This window comes from Anguilla anguilla, chromosome 2 (assembly GCF_013347855.1).
Source record: "Anguilla anguilla isolate fAngAng1 chromosome 2, fAngAng1.pri, whole genome shotgun sequence".
In the NCBI taxonomy this organism is placed as follows: Eukaryota; Metazoa; Chordata; class Actinopteri; order Anguilliformes; family Anguillidae; genus Anguilla; species Anguilla anguilla.
Genome location: NC_049202.1, coordinates 5,827,798 through 5,846,988, shown reverse-complemented (window position 1 = coordinate 5,846,988; position 19,191 = coordinate 5,827,798). Strand labels below are relative to the sequence as shown.

Here is a 19,191-nt window from a genome sequence, read left to right as displayed (position 1 = left end):
CGTGCAGACAATTTAATCTCGCCGAGGGTGGCAGTGTAGCCAAAGGCTGTGGGATTCATTCCCAAGAGCCCCGGTAGCATTGAGTAAGGCAGCTAACCTGAATCCAGGTGAACAATTATACATGTGGAAAAACTGTGCCAGTCACACTGGATAAGAGTGAACGCTAAATGCTAACGTTCAGGTAAAGTAACGTTATGTAATTCACGTACCTTTTATGTTCCAGCTTCTCAAGCTCCTCCCGTTGTTGCCTTTCAAACTCCAACCTGTTGACAGGTACAGCAACACGATCAAAAATCACGATCAGAAACCAAATCTTAGCCACCAAATCAAAAGACACTGACATATTAGCCTAATCGACACACACCAACAGGGTTTAATCAACAAATAGTGTACACAGACGACAAAGACACAAGTGAACACACACACAGCATCACACAGGGTACTGAAGACCGCGCAAACGGTTAGCTTGGTCCTTTCTGTGGGGGTATTAATTCAGCAAGCGATGAGGTGAGCAAAAAATGAAAAATAAAAAAATCAATAAAACTAAAACAAATTACTAAAATAAGATGAAGCAAAGCGGTAACACTGCAACATAAGAGCACCAGGCTAGGTTAGCATGCACTCAAAGCAATCGAGGTTAAAACACCGAGTTCCTCTACCTGAGATAGATGGGTCCCTTTACATTGTAGAGACTGCCAGAGGAGGTTCGGAAAAAGCAAAGACAAGCATTAAGACAAGTCCTGCGCCATCGACACCCCTACTCAATACGCTCTCATGAGGGCACAAGCCCACCAGAAGAGTCAGGTCTGGTTTCTTCCACTTCTGTTAGCCCCTGTGATAGTGTAATGTGTTACATGAACCAAGTGAACCAAGCAGTGCGTTTCACTTGCATTGAATGCATTTCCTTATAAATAAATGCTAGCATACTGGAGCAAAAGCATTAAATGCAATTCAGAGGATGGTTGAAAATAAAAATAAAAATCTCTCAATTAAAATGGGCATTATGTAGCTTTTTGAAACCGAGGCTGTAAAACTGCGGTTGGAACTTCGGAGAGAAGGGCACGGTTCGGGACACATCCACAGGCCCGTCGGTGAAAACGAACACGAGACACAATGAGATGTAAATCACACCGCAGGCTGCCTTCTCCCCTCAACGTAGCCTAGCAGCCGAAGGGCACAGAGCGTGAAGAAGCAATCCGGTCCGACCGCTCTTCCCTCGGACACCGGAGCCATGCGCGTCCGCTCGGCAGAGATTAATATTGCGACAAAAGGAGTGACTGACTGGGAATTAAATGTTACCGATAAATAAATAAATAAGTAAATAAATAAAACTTTGGCTGGGGCTGCAATCCGCACTGGCGCCAGCTCATCTGAACTCAATTTAGCTGCCAAACAAAAAAAAGCTCAGCGCTGGTAAATTGGGATGCGACACAAACTGAAGTACCGTTATTGTTTCTCTGAAAAACGCCTCTGTTACAGAGTCGCCCGATCGTCGCGCTTGAAAGTCAGCTTCTATCAGACGCCGACGGTCCTCCAGGTTGATTACAGAGTGTTTTTTTTCTTTTTCTCTCTTTTGTTTATTTATTTATTTATTTTTTATCTCCGTCCTGCGATTTTTCTTCAGAAGCTCGATAGCGCTCCGGAGCGTTTGGAACGTGATCGAACCGCGCGCCCCCCGGAGGGATAGCACACGTCTGCTTTCGGCAAACGCTGCACCTCTCGGGCCGACGGGACGTCCTCGCTTCTGAGCTGGGGGGTGGGGGGTGGGGGGGGCGATTGGGAGGACGGGGATTTGATTTCCAAAACAGAGGCGAGCCACCACGTGATACAACGATTGGCTTGACCATATTCATTGACCACTGACCGCCATTTCAGGTGAGATTAGGTCAGCGCAGGTCCTTTTAAAACAAGGCCTAAATTGTATAAAACAACCCTCGTCCAATCGGAGTTACCGAAGCCACACTCTGCCCGCCAAACCGCAGCCCAGTCAGCGCTGAAGGAGAGACCGGCCACATTAATACGAGCGGTGATGAATCGCCGCTGACAAACAATTTACCTCACGCCGCACTTTTACCAGGAAGCGCGCTCTTAAAAAACGAAAAAAAAAAAAAAAAAGAGAAAAGGAAAGCAAACAAACGCGACGTTAAACAGAAAACACTCGGCCGTTTTTTTTCGGAAGGAGGTCGACGCGAACCTCGCGCTTCCCCCCCGCAGACGGAGAAAAATGGAGGGGAGACGCGTCGGGGACCTTGATTTCCGGCGCGCTCGCGCCAGACTCAAGGGCGAACAGGCGAATAAACAATTTACAAGCGAATGGATTAAGGCCGGCTCCTCGGGAAGGCCGAATCAAAACTGCGTCGGCGCGCTCAAGGGCGAGCCGGGAAGGCGACGGGCCGCCTGTGCAGTTTAACACGGCTTCGAGAGCACTCTGTACAGACGCTCTTCAGATTATTTATTTTATTTTTTCCCCCCCCCACCACCAAACGGCGAGGGTTTAGACTCGCAGATACTTTCGCGGCAAACGAGCGAGACGGGTCGATATGCGATTAATTTTATTTTATTTTTTTTTAAAGCCGTATAAAAATCTCTAAATGAACTGTGGCCTCGATCGCTAATCTCGTCCGAAGGAGCAAGCAGCGAAACGCACCGAGGATGGAGCTGCATGTTATCACCCCCCATCCCCCCATCGCCCCCATACTCCCCGCCACCCCGACCCACCCCATCGCCCCCATACCCCCCCACCACACCCCCACCCCCACCCGCCCCCATACCCCCCACCCCCACCCCCGCACCAACTATCACCTTCAATATCACCACAGATTTGAGGAACATTAATCCTCCATTTCTTTGTTTTTTTATTTATTTCTCCTCACCACACATTTATTACTTTTCTCTTCTGTTCTCGGGGGTGCGATTGTTTGCAGTGGGTCTCCATTTGTGGATATTGCGTTTCTTCTCCTTCTCCCAAACTGTTCCTTCTAGCTCAGCAGAAGGTTAGCTATAGCATAACCGTAAAAATAATATAAATCTTTTTTTTTTTTTTAATGTATTCCTTTGTTAAGGCAGGAGAGCAGAACGGTTCTCCAATGTATGTGGGGTCTCAGAGATACACAAGCCAATCCACTTCCCTATTTCATGCAGAAGTCAAGAAGAGAGATCCTGGCTCATTGTAAGATGAACGGCGTTCATCACAGACGGCGTGGCGCAAGCACGGGGAAAAACTAACGACAGCACTTCGGGACGTCGACGACTAAAATATTCAACAATGACTGCCACAACCGGTCCCCTGACTCACAGTCTCGAGACAGACAAGGTTAAAGCATCCTTCAGCGAAGAACAGGCTGAAAAGAGGTGGGGGGGGGGGGGGGGGTAGAAAAAAAGGATTTGCGATAGAGGCAGTCTTTGTTGCGCTGGCTTGATAATTCTTTTGAGGGAGTAAAATTATTTAGTCAGATTCACGTAATTCACCGGGGAAGAGGTTTTTTTTTATTTTATTTTTTTAAAAGCAGACAACCTGCCTGGTGAAAATGCTAATCCCTTTTTTCTGTCTTTTTTCCCCCCTCTTTTTGACAGGAATGGGGGGAGGTGGAGGTAGACGAGAGGAACGGAGTGAAAAGCATCTGTTCGTCTTCCTAATGAAACTTTCATAAGGTGCCACCTTCTGTCAGGCGTCCCCTCGGGGGTGTGGGGGGGGGGGGGGGGGCGGAGGGGGCCCCCCCGGCGTTGGGGCCCTGCCAGGGCCTTCAGGAGGAACCGGGGGCACGCGTCTCACGGTGGGGGGGATCGAGGTCCGTCAAAAAAAACGAGGACGGAAGTGTTCCGGAAACATCTCCCCGACGCGACGCGCTCCCGTGGGACCCCCCAGCGTGCCCGCTCGAGGATCGCCTGGACGACCCGCGCCTGTCCGTCAGCGACAGGAAGCCAGGAGCCCGGCCTGCAGGGCCGCCGTTCCAAACGACGTCAACGATCGAAGACGCGGCGCGCTCCGTGTGCGAAACGCCCTCTCCGTAAAACGAAGAGAAATCTAACCGCAAACGGCAAACGACACAAAGCAGTGTAGGAATTAACTTTTGTGCGTTTGTTCTTTTCTCCCTCACTCTCTTTTCTGTCGGATTATTGGAGAGGAGGTGGGGAGAGAGGTCTACCATGCCATTGTTTTTAGCGCTCACTGACTGCTTTACATGCTGTTAGTAGAAGACCCTTTTTTTTAAAGCATAGAGTGGTTGGTAGAAAAATACACTAACAACCCAGTCAGCTGGCTGAAATTCACAGCAAGAACAATGAAAAACAAGCGTGCTCCAGCTTTTCAATTTTTAAATGCTATGCAAGAACTCGGCTGCCTAACTACACAAAGAGAAAAAGAAAAAACACACAACAACATAATTATAGATCTGCACAGCGACTTTGGTTATGTTGTGCCTTGCTGACTCCGTGTCATAGCTGAACAACTAATGACATCACAGGAAGCATCGTTGTCATGACAACAGTCAGGAAAAAAAAAAAAAGAATCTATCTTTGTAATTTCTAGAAAATACACAGAAGCCAGATACTGGAATCCAAAGTACAGAAAATAGGACTTGAAGGGCTAATCTCTAACAAGCTTTATCCCAGTACAACGTTTGCCTATTTTGGCACTCGGTAAGAAAGCTGCTTACAAGTTAGTGTCGCCCAACTGCCAAATTGTTAGCGAACCGCATACTACACAAAAAAAACACGAATAAGTATAACAATAATTATAATACCAAAAAGGAACACATCTCTTTCAGCTTTCTCATGTCAATCATGCGGGCAGCAAACCCAAAAACGAGACACATTAGAGCTAAATGTTCACATTTATACAGAAACATGAAAAGAATGTTATTTTAAAAGTCTTTTAAAAGCCACTTTCACAGCAGTCCTCAGAAACATCTTTTTCTTTTCTTGTAAGTGCAACTGGTGGCCGTTTTATTTCTGCACCCAAGATACACAACTTCAAAGAGGTGTAGACAACAAAAAAAAAAACCACTAAGATTACGGAAATCTCAGGAGGGGGTAATTGAGCGGGATTTTCTAAAGCAGGAATTAGATAGTGACAGTACTGCCGCCTATCAGTACAGGGTAAACTGCAGACCGGGAGAGGAGCTCTTCCCATTCAGATTTAAAGAGCGCCCTGCAATCTGAATGAATGTGACACCGCATGGTGTACTGTGCGCGCATGGGCAGGGGGAGTGCCCGGGGGGGGGGGGGGGGGGGATTCTGGGAAAGTGCATGCGCATGGGCGGGGCTTAGCGAGGGAGGCGGGGTCAGCCGTGCGGGGGTGGGCGGGGCTACGGGCCGGCGCTCACCCGGGATTGTATAGCATGACGGCGGAGAGGTTCTCGCAGGACTTGGACAGGTCCGTCATCGACAGGCTGAGGGTGGACAGCAGGCCGCTCTGAAAGGGCGAGAGACGGGCGACATCTTTACCCAGCGCCCACCGTGCCATCAATACCACCTTCTTCCCACGAGACCAGCTTTTCCAACAAAACCCAAACATGATTACACAGTACATGGAAAATCTGAGGTTCACATAACGCCATTTTAAACTGAGTAGAAGATTGCACCTGTGCAGTACTGGGGCAATAGCACTGTCTCTTAATCAGACCCTGCTAACTCCCTGTCAGCACCACAAACACAGCCTGTTCCCCTTTGGGGGGGGTCAGAGAAGGGGGCACTTCTGAAACCCGCCCGGCACTGGACTGGCGCGGCTGGATTGCCAGTCACGTCCCGCCGCAGCGTTTTCGACTCGAACGGCCGCTGAGACGTGCGGACCGCGCCCCGGGGCGGGCCTCCCGAGCCTTTACCCGAAAACAGAGAGTTTATGAAATCTGCTTTTCAAATGAGCCGGAATGGCTGAAATGACACGTTTGCTTCCCTCTGTCCCTTCCCTTCCCTTCCTTCCCCATCCGCACTCTCAGAGCCCCAGCAGTTCCCTCAGTCCCTTCCCCATCCACACTCTCAGAGCCCCAGCAGTTCCCTCAGTCCCTTCCCCATCCACACTCTCAGAGCCCCAGCAGTTCCCTCAGTCCCTTCCCTCCCCCCCCTTCCTTCCCCATCCACACACTCAGAGCACCAGCAGTTCCCGACTGAAGTTCATGAACTCCTCCCCCACCCAGAGAGTAATGCACGTCTGGCCTTTCCCGAGCGTCTGGTCAGAGTGGGTAAAAATGAGGAGGAGGAGGAACAGAGCCATCCCATTGAGGATGTGTAGCTGGGTTTCAAAATAACTCTCTGCATCTCACTTCAAAAAAAAAAAATAAATAAAAAAAAAAAAACCTCTTTTCGAATGGCAGAGATTCTAAAGGCATTAATGACTTGCAGTTTCCTAATTATGCCGCACAAAGCTTTTAAACTTTTTTAAAGAAAGGCAAAGGAAGACGACAAACGCAAGCACAGGCCGGAAAATTATCGCAAACTCCACTCGCTAATTAGCCCAAATGAGCGCGCCACCGCGTTAAAAAAATAATGATTCTTAAGAAAAATAAATAAATAAATGAATAAATAAAACTTACCTTCCTTTTTTCCCTGAGCTTAGCGGCTTCTTTAGGGTGATTAAACCGGAACATGTTTGTTCTCCCGAGCAGTATGACAGCACCTGCAGCACGGAAAACACAAAAGACACAAAATAACAGAATCAGTGTGTCTGAAGAGTGCCCTACACACTGAAGAGTGCACACTACACACTGAACAGTACGCTACACACTGAAGAGTGCACGCTACACACTGAACAGTACGCTGCACACTGAAGAGTGCACACTACACACTGAAGAGTGCACGCTACACACTGAACAGTACGCTACACACTGAAGAGTGCACACTACGTTACACACTGAAGAGTGCACACTACACACTGAACAGAATGCTACACACTGAAGAGTGCGCACTACACACTGAACAGTATGCTACACACTGAAGAGTGCGCACTACACACTGAACAGTATGCTACACACTGAAGAGTGCGCACTACACACTGAACAGTGCGCTACACACTGAAGAGTGCGCACTACACACTGAACAGTGCGCTACACACTATCTCCCCCTAAAGGCCTACATATCTTACAATATACTGCAGTAAATTCCGTTTTCTAAACAGGGGAAATGCTGGTGCTATGGTTACACCCCTCCCCCACTTCCCTCCTCAGCCCCCCCCCCAACCCTTTACCTCGTTTTTTTCCCACTATTTTTTTTTATTTTTTTTATGTGGGGCAAATACTAATCCCACCGCCATTAACGCCCTGTGCCAAAGTGACAAAGCACCGGAGAGGGCCGCAGCTGGCGGGTCCCCAGCGGACGCAGAGGCTGAAAAATACTATCATCTGCACAGAGGAAGCGGCAGAGAGACGCCGCGCTTTCCAACAGGGGGGAGGACGGTGAGATTGAGGAGACGCTGGAATTGCTAAAGAGAGCCCGTGTGCCGCGTGGGTGACGACGCGTTCCCCTCTCTTCCCCTAGGGCAGCGGTCTCCAACCCTGGTCCTGGAGAGCTACAAGGGTCTGCTGGTTTTTGTTTTCACCTTAAAATCAGCACCCGGTTGAGACCCAAGACACCAGGCGAGTTGAGTTAACCGTGTAATCAACTGCTCTGATTGATTCACGAAGCGCAGGGTCACCATGACGACCAGCAGACCCTGTAGCCCTACAGGACCGGGGTTGGAGACCACCACCCTAGAGAACAAGCCTTCACTCGGGGGGGGGGGTCCCGGAAAACATTCGGTTCCACTTTTACCCCCCACCCCCTCGTAAAATCTGAGTCTGTTTCTCATTGGAGGAGGCTGGAGGCCCTTGACTGTCGACAAACCGCAGATTAACCAGACGGGTTCACAGCTCAAGTCGCTGGCCTATCGAAAGCAGGTAACGGACATTGCGGGTCGTCCGGCCGACAGAGAGGTTTAAACGAGCGCTTCGCCCCCCCCCCCCCCCTCGGGCGCGCGCTCTCGTCCCGTTCGCCCCGCCGCCCGCGGCTCGCGAAGCGAAGCGGGAAAAGGAGATCACCACCGCCCAGATCATTAAAGATGGAGTCAGGGGTGCTGGCACGCCCATCCTAAAAGGGCACCAGAGGGCTGGCCTCAGAGCTCAGGCCTGGAGGACCAGAGTCAGCCGGTCTTCAGTACCTTTCAGCACCAGGGATTCATTTACCTCAGTGACTGGGTAACAAATCCAAAAATTTTTGCTCCCAAGGTGTTAACTGGCTGCCGATTGGAAGAAAACCACGAACACCTGCAGGTACTGTGGTCCCCCAGTACTGCAGATTGACACCACTGCTTTAGACTGTCGTTGATCACAGGTGATTTAAATGGGCACACTCATATTAAAGTCATTTTTTTTTTTCAAGGAACGCAAAAGTGTTAATCAAAGCGTCTTCACAGAATTGAGTCCTTGAGAGGCCGGAGGGCTACCCTTTTGAGATTTTGCAAAAGAAAAGGAGCCGAACAGGAGAACAATTCGTAAGGTTTGGTCGTCCTCAAGAAAATCCTTCATTCTTCAGTCCTCAACTTCCGTACTCCACGAAAGTTCAACTTCTGACACTCTCCAACCGAAATCACTCTCACGAACTTGAAATGCTTCATGTATCAGTGAGCTAGCAGAAGTTAAAAAAAAATAAAATAAAAAAATAAATAAAGCCATTTGAAAAGGAAAAAAAAAAATGCTCTGCTAAGGAAAGCTTTCATTTCAGGCTTCAATCAGCATATTATTTGGAGGGCTAGCGATGAATCAACTGATTAGATCGCGGCGGCAGCCTGATAAAGAATCTCGCAAAAACCCACTCGGACGGAAAGCCAGCTCCAGGTTTCATTTCTGACGCCCCGATGCTATCGGCTTCCAAAGCCCCGACTTCTCGGCCTCGGATGGTCAAAACAAATTCACTATTTCATTCCCTTTACAATCTCCCCCCCTCCCACCCCCCAACCGCCCCCCCCCCCTCCCGCCCCCCAACCCCCACCACCCCCATACTGCAGTATCAGACCAAGGTTAAGTCAATTCTGTTCACTCCACCCATGAATGGCTTCCCTTTATGGAATCCGCTTTAAAGAATTAATAAATAAAAACGGTTTTAAGCCTGTATCAAGCTTCATAAATGCACGGTGCGGTAAGAAACGGTGAACTATCCAAGAAATTTCCCATCATGCCTTGCCACCGCTCGGATTGTAAAGCGGCTGAGGGTTCCATGGTCACCACTGCTCTTGCGAGCTTTGTTCCCGCTCACAATGGATCCCATACCCCATTACGTAAGCTCAACTGCAGACAAAGAACCACACACACACACCAAGTCCAGTTAACTGACCTAAAGGTACTGTGTACAAGTCTCACATGCTATTATACGTACATCACTGCAAAAAAAATTTTTTTTATTGAGTTCCCAGTTGTCCTACCCAGGTAGATATTTTAAAAAGTAAATATCCATTAAGCTTCAGGTCAGCACCTCAGTTAATTGGAGGTGGTCTGCAGGGAACAACGTTATTTAGGGCAGCAGTGCCCATTTCGGGTCCTAGAGTACTGTTTTTTAAACTCGATCCCTGGGGACCCACTGTGTTGTTTTCGTTACAGCCAATATCTTGATTAATTAAGTCTGCTGAAAGCGTGTATTTAAGCTGAAACATTTTTGTACCAACCTGCTCCCCCACTGAACACTTCCATCTTAACAGTTCAAGTTTCTGTGACCAGCTGCCTGCACCTTCAGAAATCAGGACTCAACTGATTGCAGACCGACATATAAAATCAGCGAAGAAATTTAACTGCCTTCCAAAGGAATCATTTGTCACATTACAGAAAATTAAGGCGATAGAGGATCTGACTCATGATGAGTCACTGGGATGTGATTACACAGCATTTATCCTTCACACAGCGCACAGCTTTTTCTGACATGGCGCGAACTTAAGGGCGCTAACTATCCTCCGACAAGCAGCACCTGTCAAAACAGGAACGATTATCGGCGCTTTGCGATTCAGAGGCTGAACTTACGGCAGGAAGGAAAGCAGGCACACGCAGGACCGAGCACGGGAAACGCGGCCCGACAGAACCACAGGACCCGCTGGCTTATTGCGCTCATCCAAAATCGCCCGACCGATTAAGACGAAGAATCCAGGTGAGGCAAGAGAAAAGTTTAAATCGATGTTTTAACTCTTTGATTTTGTGGCCAGTAACAAAAACCAGCAGACCCTACGGACCATTGGGTTCTGGGTCGAGGTTCCCCTGACCTACAGCATCGTTCCCAAGGATAGAGCAACAGAACCTGCGGTTCTCTGGGTTCTGGGTCAAGGTACTCCTGACCTACAGCATCGTTCCCAAGGACAGAGCAACAGAACCTGCGGTTCTCTGGGTTCTGGGTCGAGGTACCCCTGACCTACAGCATCGTTCCCAAGGACAGAGCAACAGAACCTGCGGTTCTCTGGGTTCTGGGTCGAGGTACCCCTGACCTAGAGCATCGTTCCCAAGGACAGAGCAACAGAACCTGCGGTTCTCTGGGTTGTGGGTGGAGGTACTCCTGACCTACAGCATCGTTTCCCAAGGACAGAGCAACAGAACCTGCGGTTCTCTGGGTTCTGGGTCGAGGTACCCCTGACCTACAGCATCGTTCCCAAGGACAGAGCAACAGAACCTGCGGTTCTCTGGGTTCTGGGTCGAGGTACCCCTGACCTACAGCATCGTTCCCAAGGACAGAGCAACAGAACCTGCGGTTTTCTGGGTCCACGGTGAAAACACCCAAAATTTGGACAGCTCACGACACAGTGTTTGGGGGGTGGGTGGGGGGGCTTACCTTGGTTGAGCTGGGACGGCCCAGTGACCTGCACCCCATTGACGGAGCACTGGGCCCCGTGAAGAGGCACCAGGGTCACCGTCCCGCTCACGTTCTCAAACACGCAGTGCTCGCTTTCCAGGTCCAGCCCGTGCAGAACTGGGGGGGGGGGGGAGGAGGAGGGGAGAGCGAGAGGAGGAGGGGAGGAGGGAGAGATGGAGGGGAAGAGGAGAGAAGGTGAGTGAATGAGAAGAAAATACCCTTTTTCACCCTTATTCCTCTTTCCCCATTATTATCATCATCATTATTATTATTGCGCCATATCACACAATAAACATCCCAGACTGCTTCACACAAGTAACAAAGGCCGCTTATATGAGCACGGGGTCTCACGCGCCCAAACAGACTGCAAGGCGTGGATTCAGTACACCCTCAGAAGACTGACAACAAATCAGACTACATTTCCCACAGTGCATCCTGTGCCAGCGACGGGTCTCCAACTCACCGATGTCCTGTTCGTTCGTGGCGTCCTCCCGGCCCACGTACGTCTTGCCCTCCTGCAGCCGGAAACAGGGGGGGGAGCCGTTAAGGACACTCCGAAAAACAAGCGGCCCATCGCCGATGACGACGGACATAATCACGGCCCGCTCTGAAGCAGCCCCCGGGAGCGGGTAACCCTCTCCAAAACCAGCGGCCGCGCCTCGCCCCCCTCGCCCCCTCGCCCTGCGGCTAAACGCCGGGACTCACCTTCAGGTGGTACAGGATGATGCCCGTGCTGAGCAGGTCGTCGTCGATGCCGATCAGGTGCGGCAGCTCCGAGTCCAGGACGACCCCGATGCCTTCCTTCCGGAGGGCGAGCGTCTCCTCCTGAAAGCGCGGAGAGCGACCCGCGAGGTTACCGTGGAAATCATACGGTTTAAATCTTTTACCGACGGGCTGAGGCCAGCTGTCTGGGGCTCGTTTGTAACCCGGCTGAACGGAGAGAGCCTCTCCAAACACCGGGCTAACCGTCAATCAGCACTCGCTGGACCCTGCCCGGACCCTTCAACAATAAATAGAGGAACCTCACGCTTCCTCTCCAAATAAATCTGAAGTCTCGCAATGCCTTGGGAGCAACTTCAAACCCCCCCCCGAAGATGGCAAATATAATCCTGGCAGTGGACAGAGGGAAGACCTGTACAACAGGACTCTGGCCTCTGATCTTTCAGGTGTATGACAGTCAAGCGTGAGTCTCACAGTGGTGGTTAATTTACCCAGGTGACAACGCTGCACAGGGATGCTGGAGTACAGGAAGCAGTAGGGAGCCTGCTTTCCTGTATGAAAGAGCTGTGGTCCCTTCAGCAGAAGAAGCTGAGCGTTTACGCACAGAACACGGTCACATTGCTAAGACACTCACATCCAAAGCCGGTTCTGACCCAACCCGCCCCGCCCCACCCCACCACCCAAAAGAAAAAAAAAGACATTACAAGGGCTCTCACACTCAAGTCTTGTTTGTCCATTCCAACTCCCCCTGGCTCTCTATTCAAAGCTTACTTTTGCTTAACCTTCAGCAGCAATGAAGCCCCCCTCTCTCTCTCTCTCTCTCTCTCTCCCTCTCATCCCACAGCCTTATGTTTGCCTGCTCACCCGGTCCTGCCAAACTCCTCAGTCCTCAGAGTCTGAGATTATTGGCAGCTCCATTAGAGATTAATCATGGCTGCAAACCATTTAGTATGTACGCACTAATTTTTCTTTTTTTCCTTCCCCAAGAACAACAGATTGGTTGTTCGCAGGCTCACTGTGAAGGCGCATGGTGATAAACGGGTTTTCATTTCGCGGGTGTGAATTAGCAATGAGTCACATGACAAGCCTTTTAGATACCGCTTTTCCACCAGGTTTTTTTTATTTTTTATTATTCCCCTCTTCCTGAAATATGACATTACGGTGCATAAAGACCAGATGTCAAAAATGTGAATAATAACAGATCCCTAGTCTATAATCCACACGCGAGTTTATGATTTATGTTGCCCCAAAGCACTGACATTCAGATTATAGCCAGTTACACCCCAATATTAAAGCAGTCACTTCATAAATCTAAGAACGTCACGCTCAAATCAATTTTTCATGAGGAAAACGCATTCTGCTTGGGGAAAAAATAAATGAAAAAAAAAAAATCAGCTAAAAATGCATTTCATGCCATTTTGGTCCCCTCAACAGGAGAGGCAATAGGAAATACAAACCGATTAAAACCATTCATCTAAATGATTGGAACAGCTCTACTCAGTATTTATTTTGTACTATTTTTGGATCGGAACGGAGTTCCAGGAATGACAAAGGAACTCAGATCCGTGCTTTCAGGTGCACTCGGATTTTGAATAATGTACAGGTTTGCAGAGCTTGAAAGTCTGCGTTCCTACTACTATTATTATTATTACATTTACATGTTTTTTTTTTATTTTTTTTTTTTTACTTTGCCATTTTGTAGGGTGAAAAAAATGATGCTGCCATGGCGATAGCAGCCAGGTCAGGAGGACGATCACAGGAAGGGATGGAAAAATCCACACAACAGCAATGCGCCCAGGGGACTGTGTGATTATTTTTCACCCAGATAATCAGCGAATCAGCAGTCGCCGGTACAGCACCTTCTTTCAAATGTACATACTGCCTTTCGATTTGAGAGAGAGAGAGAGAGAGAGAGAGAGAGGGGGGGGACTGGAAGTGAAGGAGAGAGAGAGGGAGAGAGTGTGATAGAGATAGAGAGAGAGAGAGAGAGAGAGAGAGAGGACTGGAAGTGAAGGAGAGAGAGAGGGAGAGAGAGTGAAAGAGAGAGAGAGAGAGGGAGAGAGAGTGTGAAAGAGAGAGAGAGAGAGGGAGAGAGAGTGTGAAAGAGAGAGAGAGAGAGAGTAAAGAACGAGCTGTAATGGTCCTTGGCTCGGGAGCCTGGAGTCGATCCCCGTGATTGTGAAGCGATCAGCCGCGATCAGCCGCGAGGAGGAGAGGGGCAGAATTCCGCTCCGCTCCGGAAACCAAACGGCCTCTGGTTTTATTCACCGCGGAGAGGGAGGAGCCACACACCTCAGAGCGAGGCGAAGACGTTTCTCATTATCTGTCCTTCGCTTCTGCGGGGTGCCGTGAATGAGGAGGCCCAGGAGAACAAACGCAGGGCAGGGGGGGGTCGACCGCCGGTTCAGCGCCGTGCTGATCAGGAAGGTCGCGGCCTCTCGTTAAAACATCCGAAAATACACAATGAACCAATCTGCAGGTGTCAGACTCGCTCCATCTGCAGCAGAGTTTGACGCTACCAGCGAGTGACACAGTGACCGTTATTATTTTTCACTGAGTACATATTCTAAGATCTTCCCAGCATCATTTAGCCTAACTTTCTACTGACAAAAAAACAGCCAGTCCCCCCATAGAACCAGGCTCCTCCTACAATCAGGCTCCTCCTACAACCAGGCTCCTCCCGCAATCAGGCTCCTCCCACTGGAGTTTGGAAGCTTTAACTTATTTTGGGCACAAATCTTTCCCGGCTTCTAATTTTAGTTTTTTTATTTTCAATTTTTCCTGTAAATGGAAAATTCACATTCACTCACATGCCAGAGACCGCTCTTGGCTGGGGGTAAACATATGGCCACACAGGGGCTCCAAATGCATGGCGCGCGCGCACACACACACACACACACACACACACACACACACAATTTCTTTGAATATCGTGCCCCTCATTCCGGACAAAACACGAAAAATTTACCACCGACCCCATTTCGCAGAAAGGGGCCAAAAAAAACAACGGAAAGCACGATCAGCATTCTAGAACCCATACCGACCGGAATACCAATGTCGGACGGCGAGAAACACAATCCGTGCTAAAAGGCAGTCCCCACACACGCGCGCGAGCCTCAAACTCGCGCTTAAACAAATGAATCAATGTCAAACCGAAGATGTGCACACACTGCGTTGTGTGAAATGTGAATCTTTTTTTTTCCCCCCCTCCTTTTTTAAAATTTATTTATTCTGAGCAGGCTAACGACCCGCTTTCTGCTCCCGCTCCAATTAAGGGAAGGGGAAAATGTGGGCCTAGCGTGCCCCCGTCATAACTCCTCCCCCCCCCCCCCCCCCCCCCCCCCCACCCCCACCCCCCCTTTTCCCCTCCATTAGCACAAAGCTGTGAAGAGCGAGCCGTTAGATTCCTATAGATAGTAATTAGCTCCTTAGGAGCGAGAGCAACGTAAGGCGCATCGCCGTGGGAAGCCTACATGACCCGCAAACAAGGCACGACTGGGCTCGGCCCGAGCCAGAGGGAAGCCCCCACGGCCGCCCGAGGAAGGGGGGGGGGGGGGGGAGACGGACGGCGTCACGCGGCTAATTAAAGGAATTCTTCAGAGGCTTCCTGGCGGGCGGAGAGGGGGCTCGCAGACTGATGCGCCGTCACTTTCGCGAAACGTCAGGAGGACACGAGATTAACCGCCCCGACGAGGTTAAGGGGGCGAGACCCGCCAAAGCGCCGCTTTTCAGGGGGGCGGGGCGAAGGGCGGAGTTTTGGCTGCGGCTAGCCGAAGGCGACGTAAAAACGGCAGTCGCTCACGCCCTCGTTCGCTGATCCAGGAAGCACTGCCTGCGGTGGCAACACTTTACCAGGGACCGGGAGGCTAAAAAGGCAGTTGAAGGTGAACAAACAACCGCCATGAACGAAGCCCATTGGGCAGATTTAGAAAGCAGCGGGCGGGGGGGTGGGGGGGGGGGGTGAACGCTCACTGACTCGGGATTGGACTGCTATTGAAGGGCCAGAAACACCGCCAGTCACACGAGTCCCTGGTGATGCTGATTTGGAATAAAGCGCAGAGCCGTTTCAACGTTACACGCACACCCCACACCCCTTTAATTCCACCCCTATACCCAAATACAGGCCCACTTAAGCAATGTGGAGAGAAGGGGTTTGGGGGGGGGGGGGATGCAGATCTGCATTTTCAGAATGAGCGTGTGAAATAGGTTTCTTTAAGAGACGTGAGCAACGAGAGAGAGCTCCCGCTTGAAAGCACATGGCTGTGTGGAGGTCTCAAGGGCTTTAGAAGGTACGAAAAAAAATAAATTAAATAAATTTGTAACCAAAACCTGAATGAGTCATTTACGAGAAAATGTGACCAAGTCCATGGTCAATTACAGTAAAGGCCAGTTTCCATTAGTTGTATCTAATGAAAGGTTATGACTAACACCATTAAAATACTCACAGATTTCCAATGACTTCTTCCCCTATTTGTGTCACAATAGGCGAAAAGGACTGAATTAAACCTACTGTAATAAAAATGTAAACGGCAAGAACATTCGGTGAACCGCAGCATTCACAAAAAACGGCAAGGACACCCACATTTACCTGACAAATTAGGGCATCCATTTTTATCAATTCATTTATGTATTTAAAAATCTTGGATACAGGTTCAATGCCTGAGTTTTTGAGGAAGAAAGTACGGTGGCTCAACATGCTGGGTACACGATGAGTCTTGGGTTTATCCGTCACCAGCGTCCAGGGAGAAGCTGAAGAGCGGTTTCTGTCCGGGCTGGAACCGTGGGCCACAGCAGGCGACTGAATCATTTTAACCAGCTCCTCCTTCAGCGCTGCAACTAAGCCGGTGTCTTAAGAGCCGGGTGTTTAAAGACGGAAGACCTGACGGCACACGAGTCCTGCTCCAAACGCACGGCTCTGCGACTTCGGAACGTCTCGGGTGTGGGGTACCGCACGCGGATCGTAAATCAAGCCCTTCGCCAAAGCGAAACGGGCGGTTAGGATGAGGACCCGTCGGCAGCGCGTTGAGCGAGTCGGGGAGCGACGGAGCGGGGGGGGGGGGGCGAGCGGTGCGAGAGATGCTCGGCCTTCCACTCTTCCTCCAAACGGCACTCCAGCATCATCCCTCAACAAGACTTTTTATTAGAAAGAGAAAAGAACTAAAGAAGAATGAGAAATGTGGAGTAATGCTGTGTTGGCACGGCCCAACGGCAAAGCTGAAAATATCCTGGTTGGATCATCAGTAGTTACACAGAAGTTTTCCCCCCCCCCACGCTATTTGGAAACATACAGCTCAGAAGGAAACTTAAACAACGCCAAAGCATCTGTAATTTAAATAAGCCGGCCTGTGAGAGGTACAAAGGTTTTGTCCCGATTGGCCAGCAAGAAAGAATGATGTGGCATAATCACTTTTCCCATACGAGCATAAGCTTCCCTCTGCAAAACCTGACTCTTAAAAAAAATAAATAAAAAAGAAACCCTTTTTTTTTGAAAAATAAAATGCCCTTAATGACCCTTTCTGACAGGCTACAGTTTATTCACTATTTGTACGCCCGGCTTGGTTTTTTGTATACGAAGTAAAATGTCACGGTAATGTCTTATTCTTAAAATGATTATAAATGGCGTCCCGTGTCATTGTTCTCCCCCCCCTTCCTCCCTCCCTCCCCACAGGGGAACACGGTCCCGTAAGAGCTGCATTCGAACCCCGGTGAAAGGCGCTGCCCAGGGGAGCCAGCGGGGGCGCGGTGCGTATCGATTGTGTGGTGCTGGTCTGAGTGCAGAAACCCCCGAATCAGTCGCCCCCCGTCGCCCGTCGCCCCCCGCCCCCCCCCGCCTCCCCCCCGCGCCCCCCCCGCGCTGGTCGTTTAGCCGGGTGCTATATTATGCCTGAGTCAGAGGCTCCGGTTAATGGTATCAGGTTCTACGGCGCGCGCGATTGGCTGACGCAGCCCTTTTGTCTGCTGACCTGTTTTTTTTTTTTTTTTTACGCTGCTGGTTGATGACATCGAAGGAGCGAGGTAAATGAGAAAGTCCGGGGGAGAGACGCCGGCCGTGGCGACCAATCGGCGGCGAGTGAACGCGTCAGGTGACACGAAAACGGGCAGGGATTGGACGGTGAGCCGCAGGGTGAAAATGAACATTTATGCTCTTACGTTATGTTAGTTTCATAAGGCCATTCAGCCCAACAATGCTCACCATTTTCCTGACTAAATTGTACCTGGTGCTCTGATTACCTACTGGCTAGATCGTATCCAACAGGGTAACAAGCCTGGTCCTGAAAACCCCTAGGGTTCCGGCCTCTACAACACGACCTGGCAGGCCATTCCACACAGGGTAAGGGAGGCCAGTCCGGGCCCAACCAAGAGTAATTACACACACAGAGATTCAGGAATGGACTTTGATTAAATGCACATCCGCACTCATCCACTGGAGAAGAAAACAAGGTGGCGTTATTTTTATTTATGTCCTTTTTTTTTTTTTTTTCCAACAGGGAACCGTTTCCAGCTGTGGTGATGCATAAGTGTCATTACCCGTCTGACTTACAGCACTGACACCTGCCACCCACGTCGCCCGAGGGGTTTCAGCGCTGAATTTCCTGTCAAATCTCAGGGACGTTTCCAATGCCTTTAATTAGAAAATTCCGCTAATATTTTTTAATCTGAATCTATAAATAAACAATAATTGACTTAGGTTAGGCATTTCTTTGAAACGGTACGCCTCCACCACTCTCAACGCATTCCCAAAACGGAACATTCCGGTTTTACCCCTCCTTTGAGCTAATCATAGCAGGTTAATTAAAGCCAAATTAGAGTAATGATGTAGTTATGGAAATCACTCTAATAAAAACTCAAAATGGCATTACGTACCCTGCTCTGCAATTACATAAGAGGAGAATCTTATTAACGGGAGAGGGCGAGCAGCGAGAGCGAGTCTTTAATGCCGTTCGCGAAACGTTTTCGCTTACCCGGCGTGTCTGTCAACGGCGAAATTATCTGGAGTTGGTATTAAAAAAACGCCGCAATCAAACGTAAATAAAACAAACCGAAACGGCAGAAACCGTACTGGGGGGGGGGGGGGTGTTTCTGCCGAAGCACTGCAGCACACGCCCGGCTCTCCGTTCCGAAGTGAGCAATGCGTCAGGACACGGAGTGCGCTGCGGTAGCCGAAACTAGAGTCCCCCAACTCCACCGGCGACAGACGATTTTAGCCGCTGCCTGGGACGAATTATGTCTATTAATAGCGCGGCTCCGCGGCGGAAAGAGCCGGCACATTTTCAAAAGCCGCTGTCTAAAAACAAAGAGCGTTGTTAAGAGAGCGGCTGGAGGATAAAGCCAAGCCATCAGGGAGAGCGCACACCCCCCCCCGCCCGCCCCCCCCCCCCTGCCGAGGCCCTCGCCTTCCTTAAATACGACGCGCCCGGACCCTTAAATCTTCCCTCCAGACTGAAGGTCCCGCAGCGGCCTTCGTCTACTCCCCCCTCCCCCCACCACCCCCCCCCCCCTTGAAGCTGGTAAATGCCGCATAATCGCTCTCCCCGTGCCAACAGAAGGACAGGCCGGGAAGACGATGCTTCTCCAACCGCATGCGTACACGAGCAGTGGCGTACTGTGGTAGTGAGCGAAAAACATTCAGGATTTACAGGGGGAGGGGGCGGGGGTGGGGCAGGGCTGGTCAGGGTG

The 19,191-nt window shown here is 50.1% G+C and overlaps 1 protein-coding gene across 1 annotated transcript in view; it reads right to left on the bottom strand.

Moving 5' to 3' along the window:
* kif16ba (kinesin family member 16Ba) overlaps window positions 1-19,191 on the bottom strand; it is an 83,435-nt gene that overhangs the window by 38,468 nt on the left and 25,776 nt on the right. The window contains exons 13-18 of the mRNA XM_035406616.1: window positions 11,500-11,619; window positions 11,258-11,309; window positions 10,774-10,911; window positions 6,531-6,613; window positions 5,325-5,413; window positions 210-263 (exon numbers count right to left, since the gene is read on the bottom strand). Of these exons, the coding sequence (XP_035262507.1) occupies window positions 210-263; window positions 5,325-5,413; window positions 6,531-6,613; window positions 10,774-10,911; window positions 11,258-11,309; window positions 11,500-11,619 (536 nt within the window). The remainder of the gene's footprint in view (window positions 1-209; window positions 264-5,324; window positions 5,414-6,530; window positions 6,614-10,773; window positions 10,912-11,257; window positions 11,310-11,499; window positions 11,620-19,191) is intronic.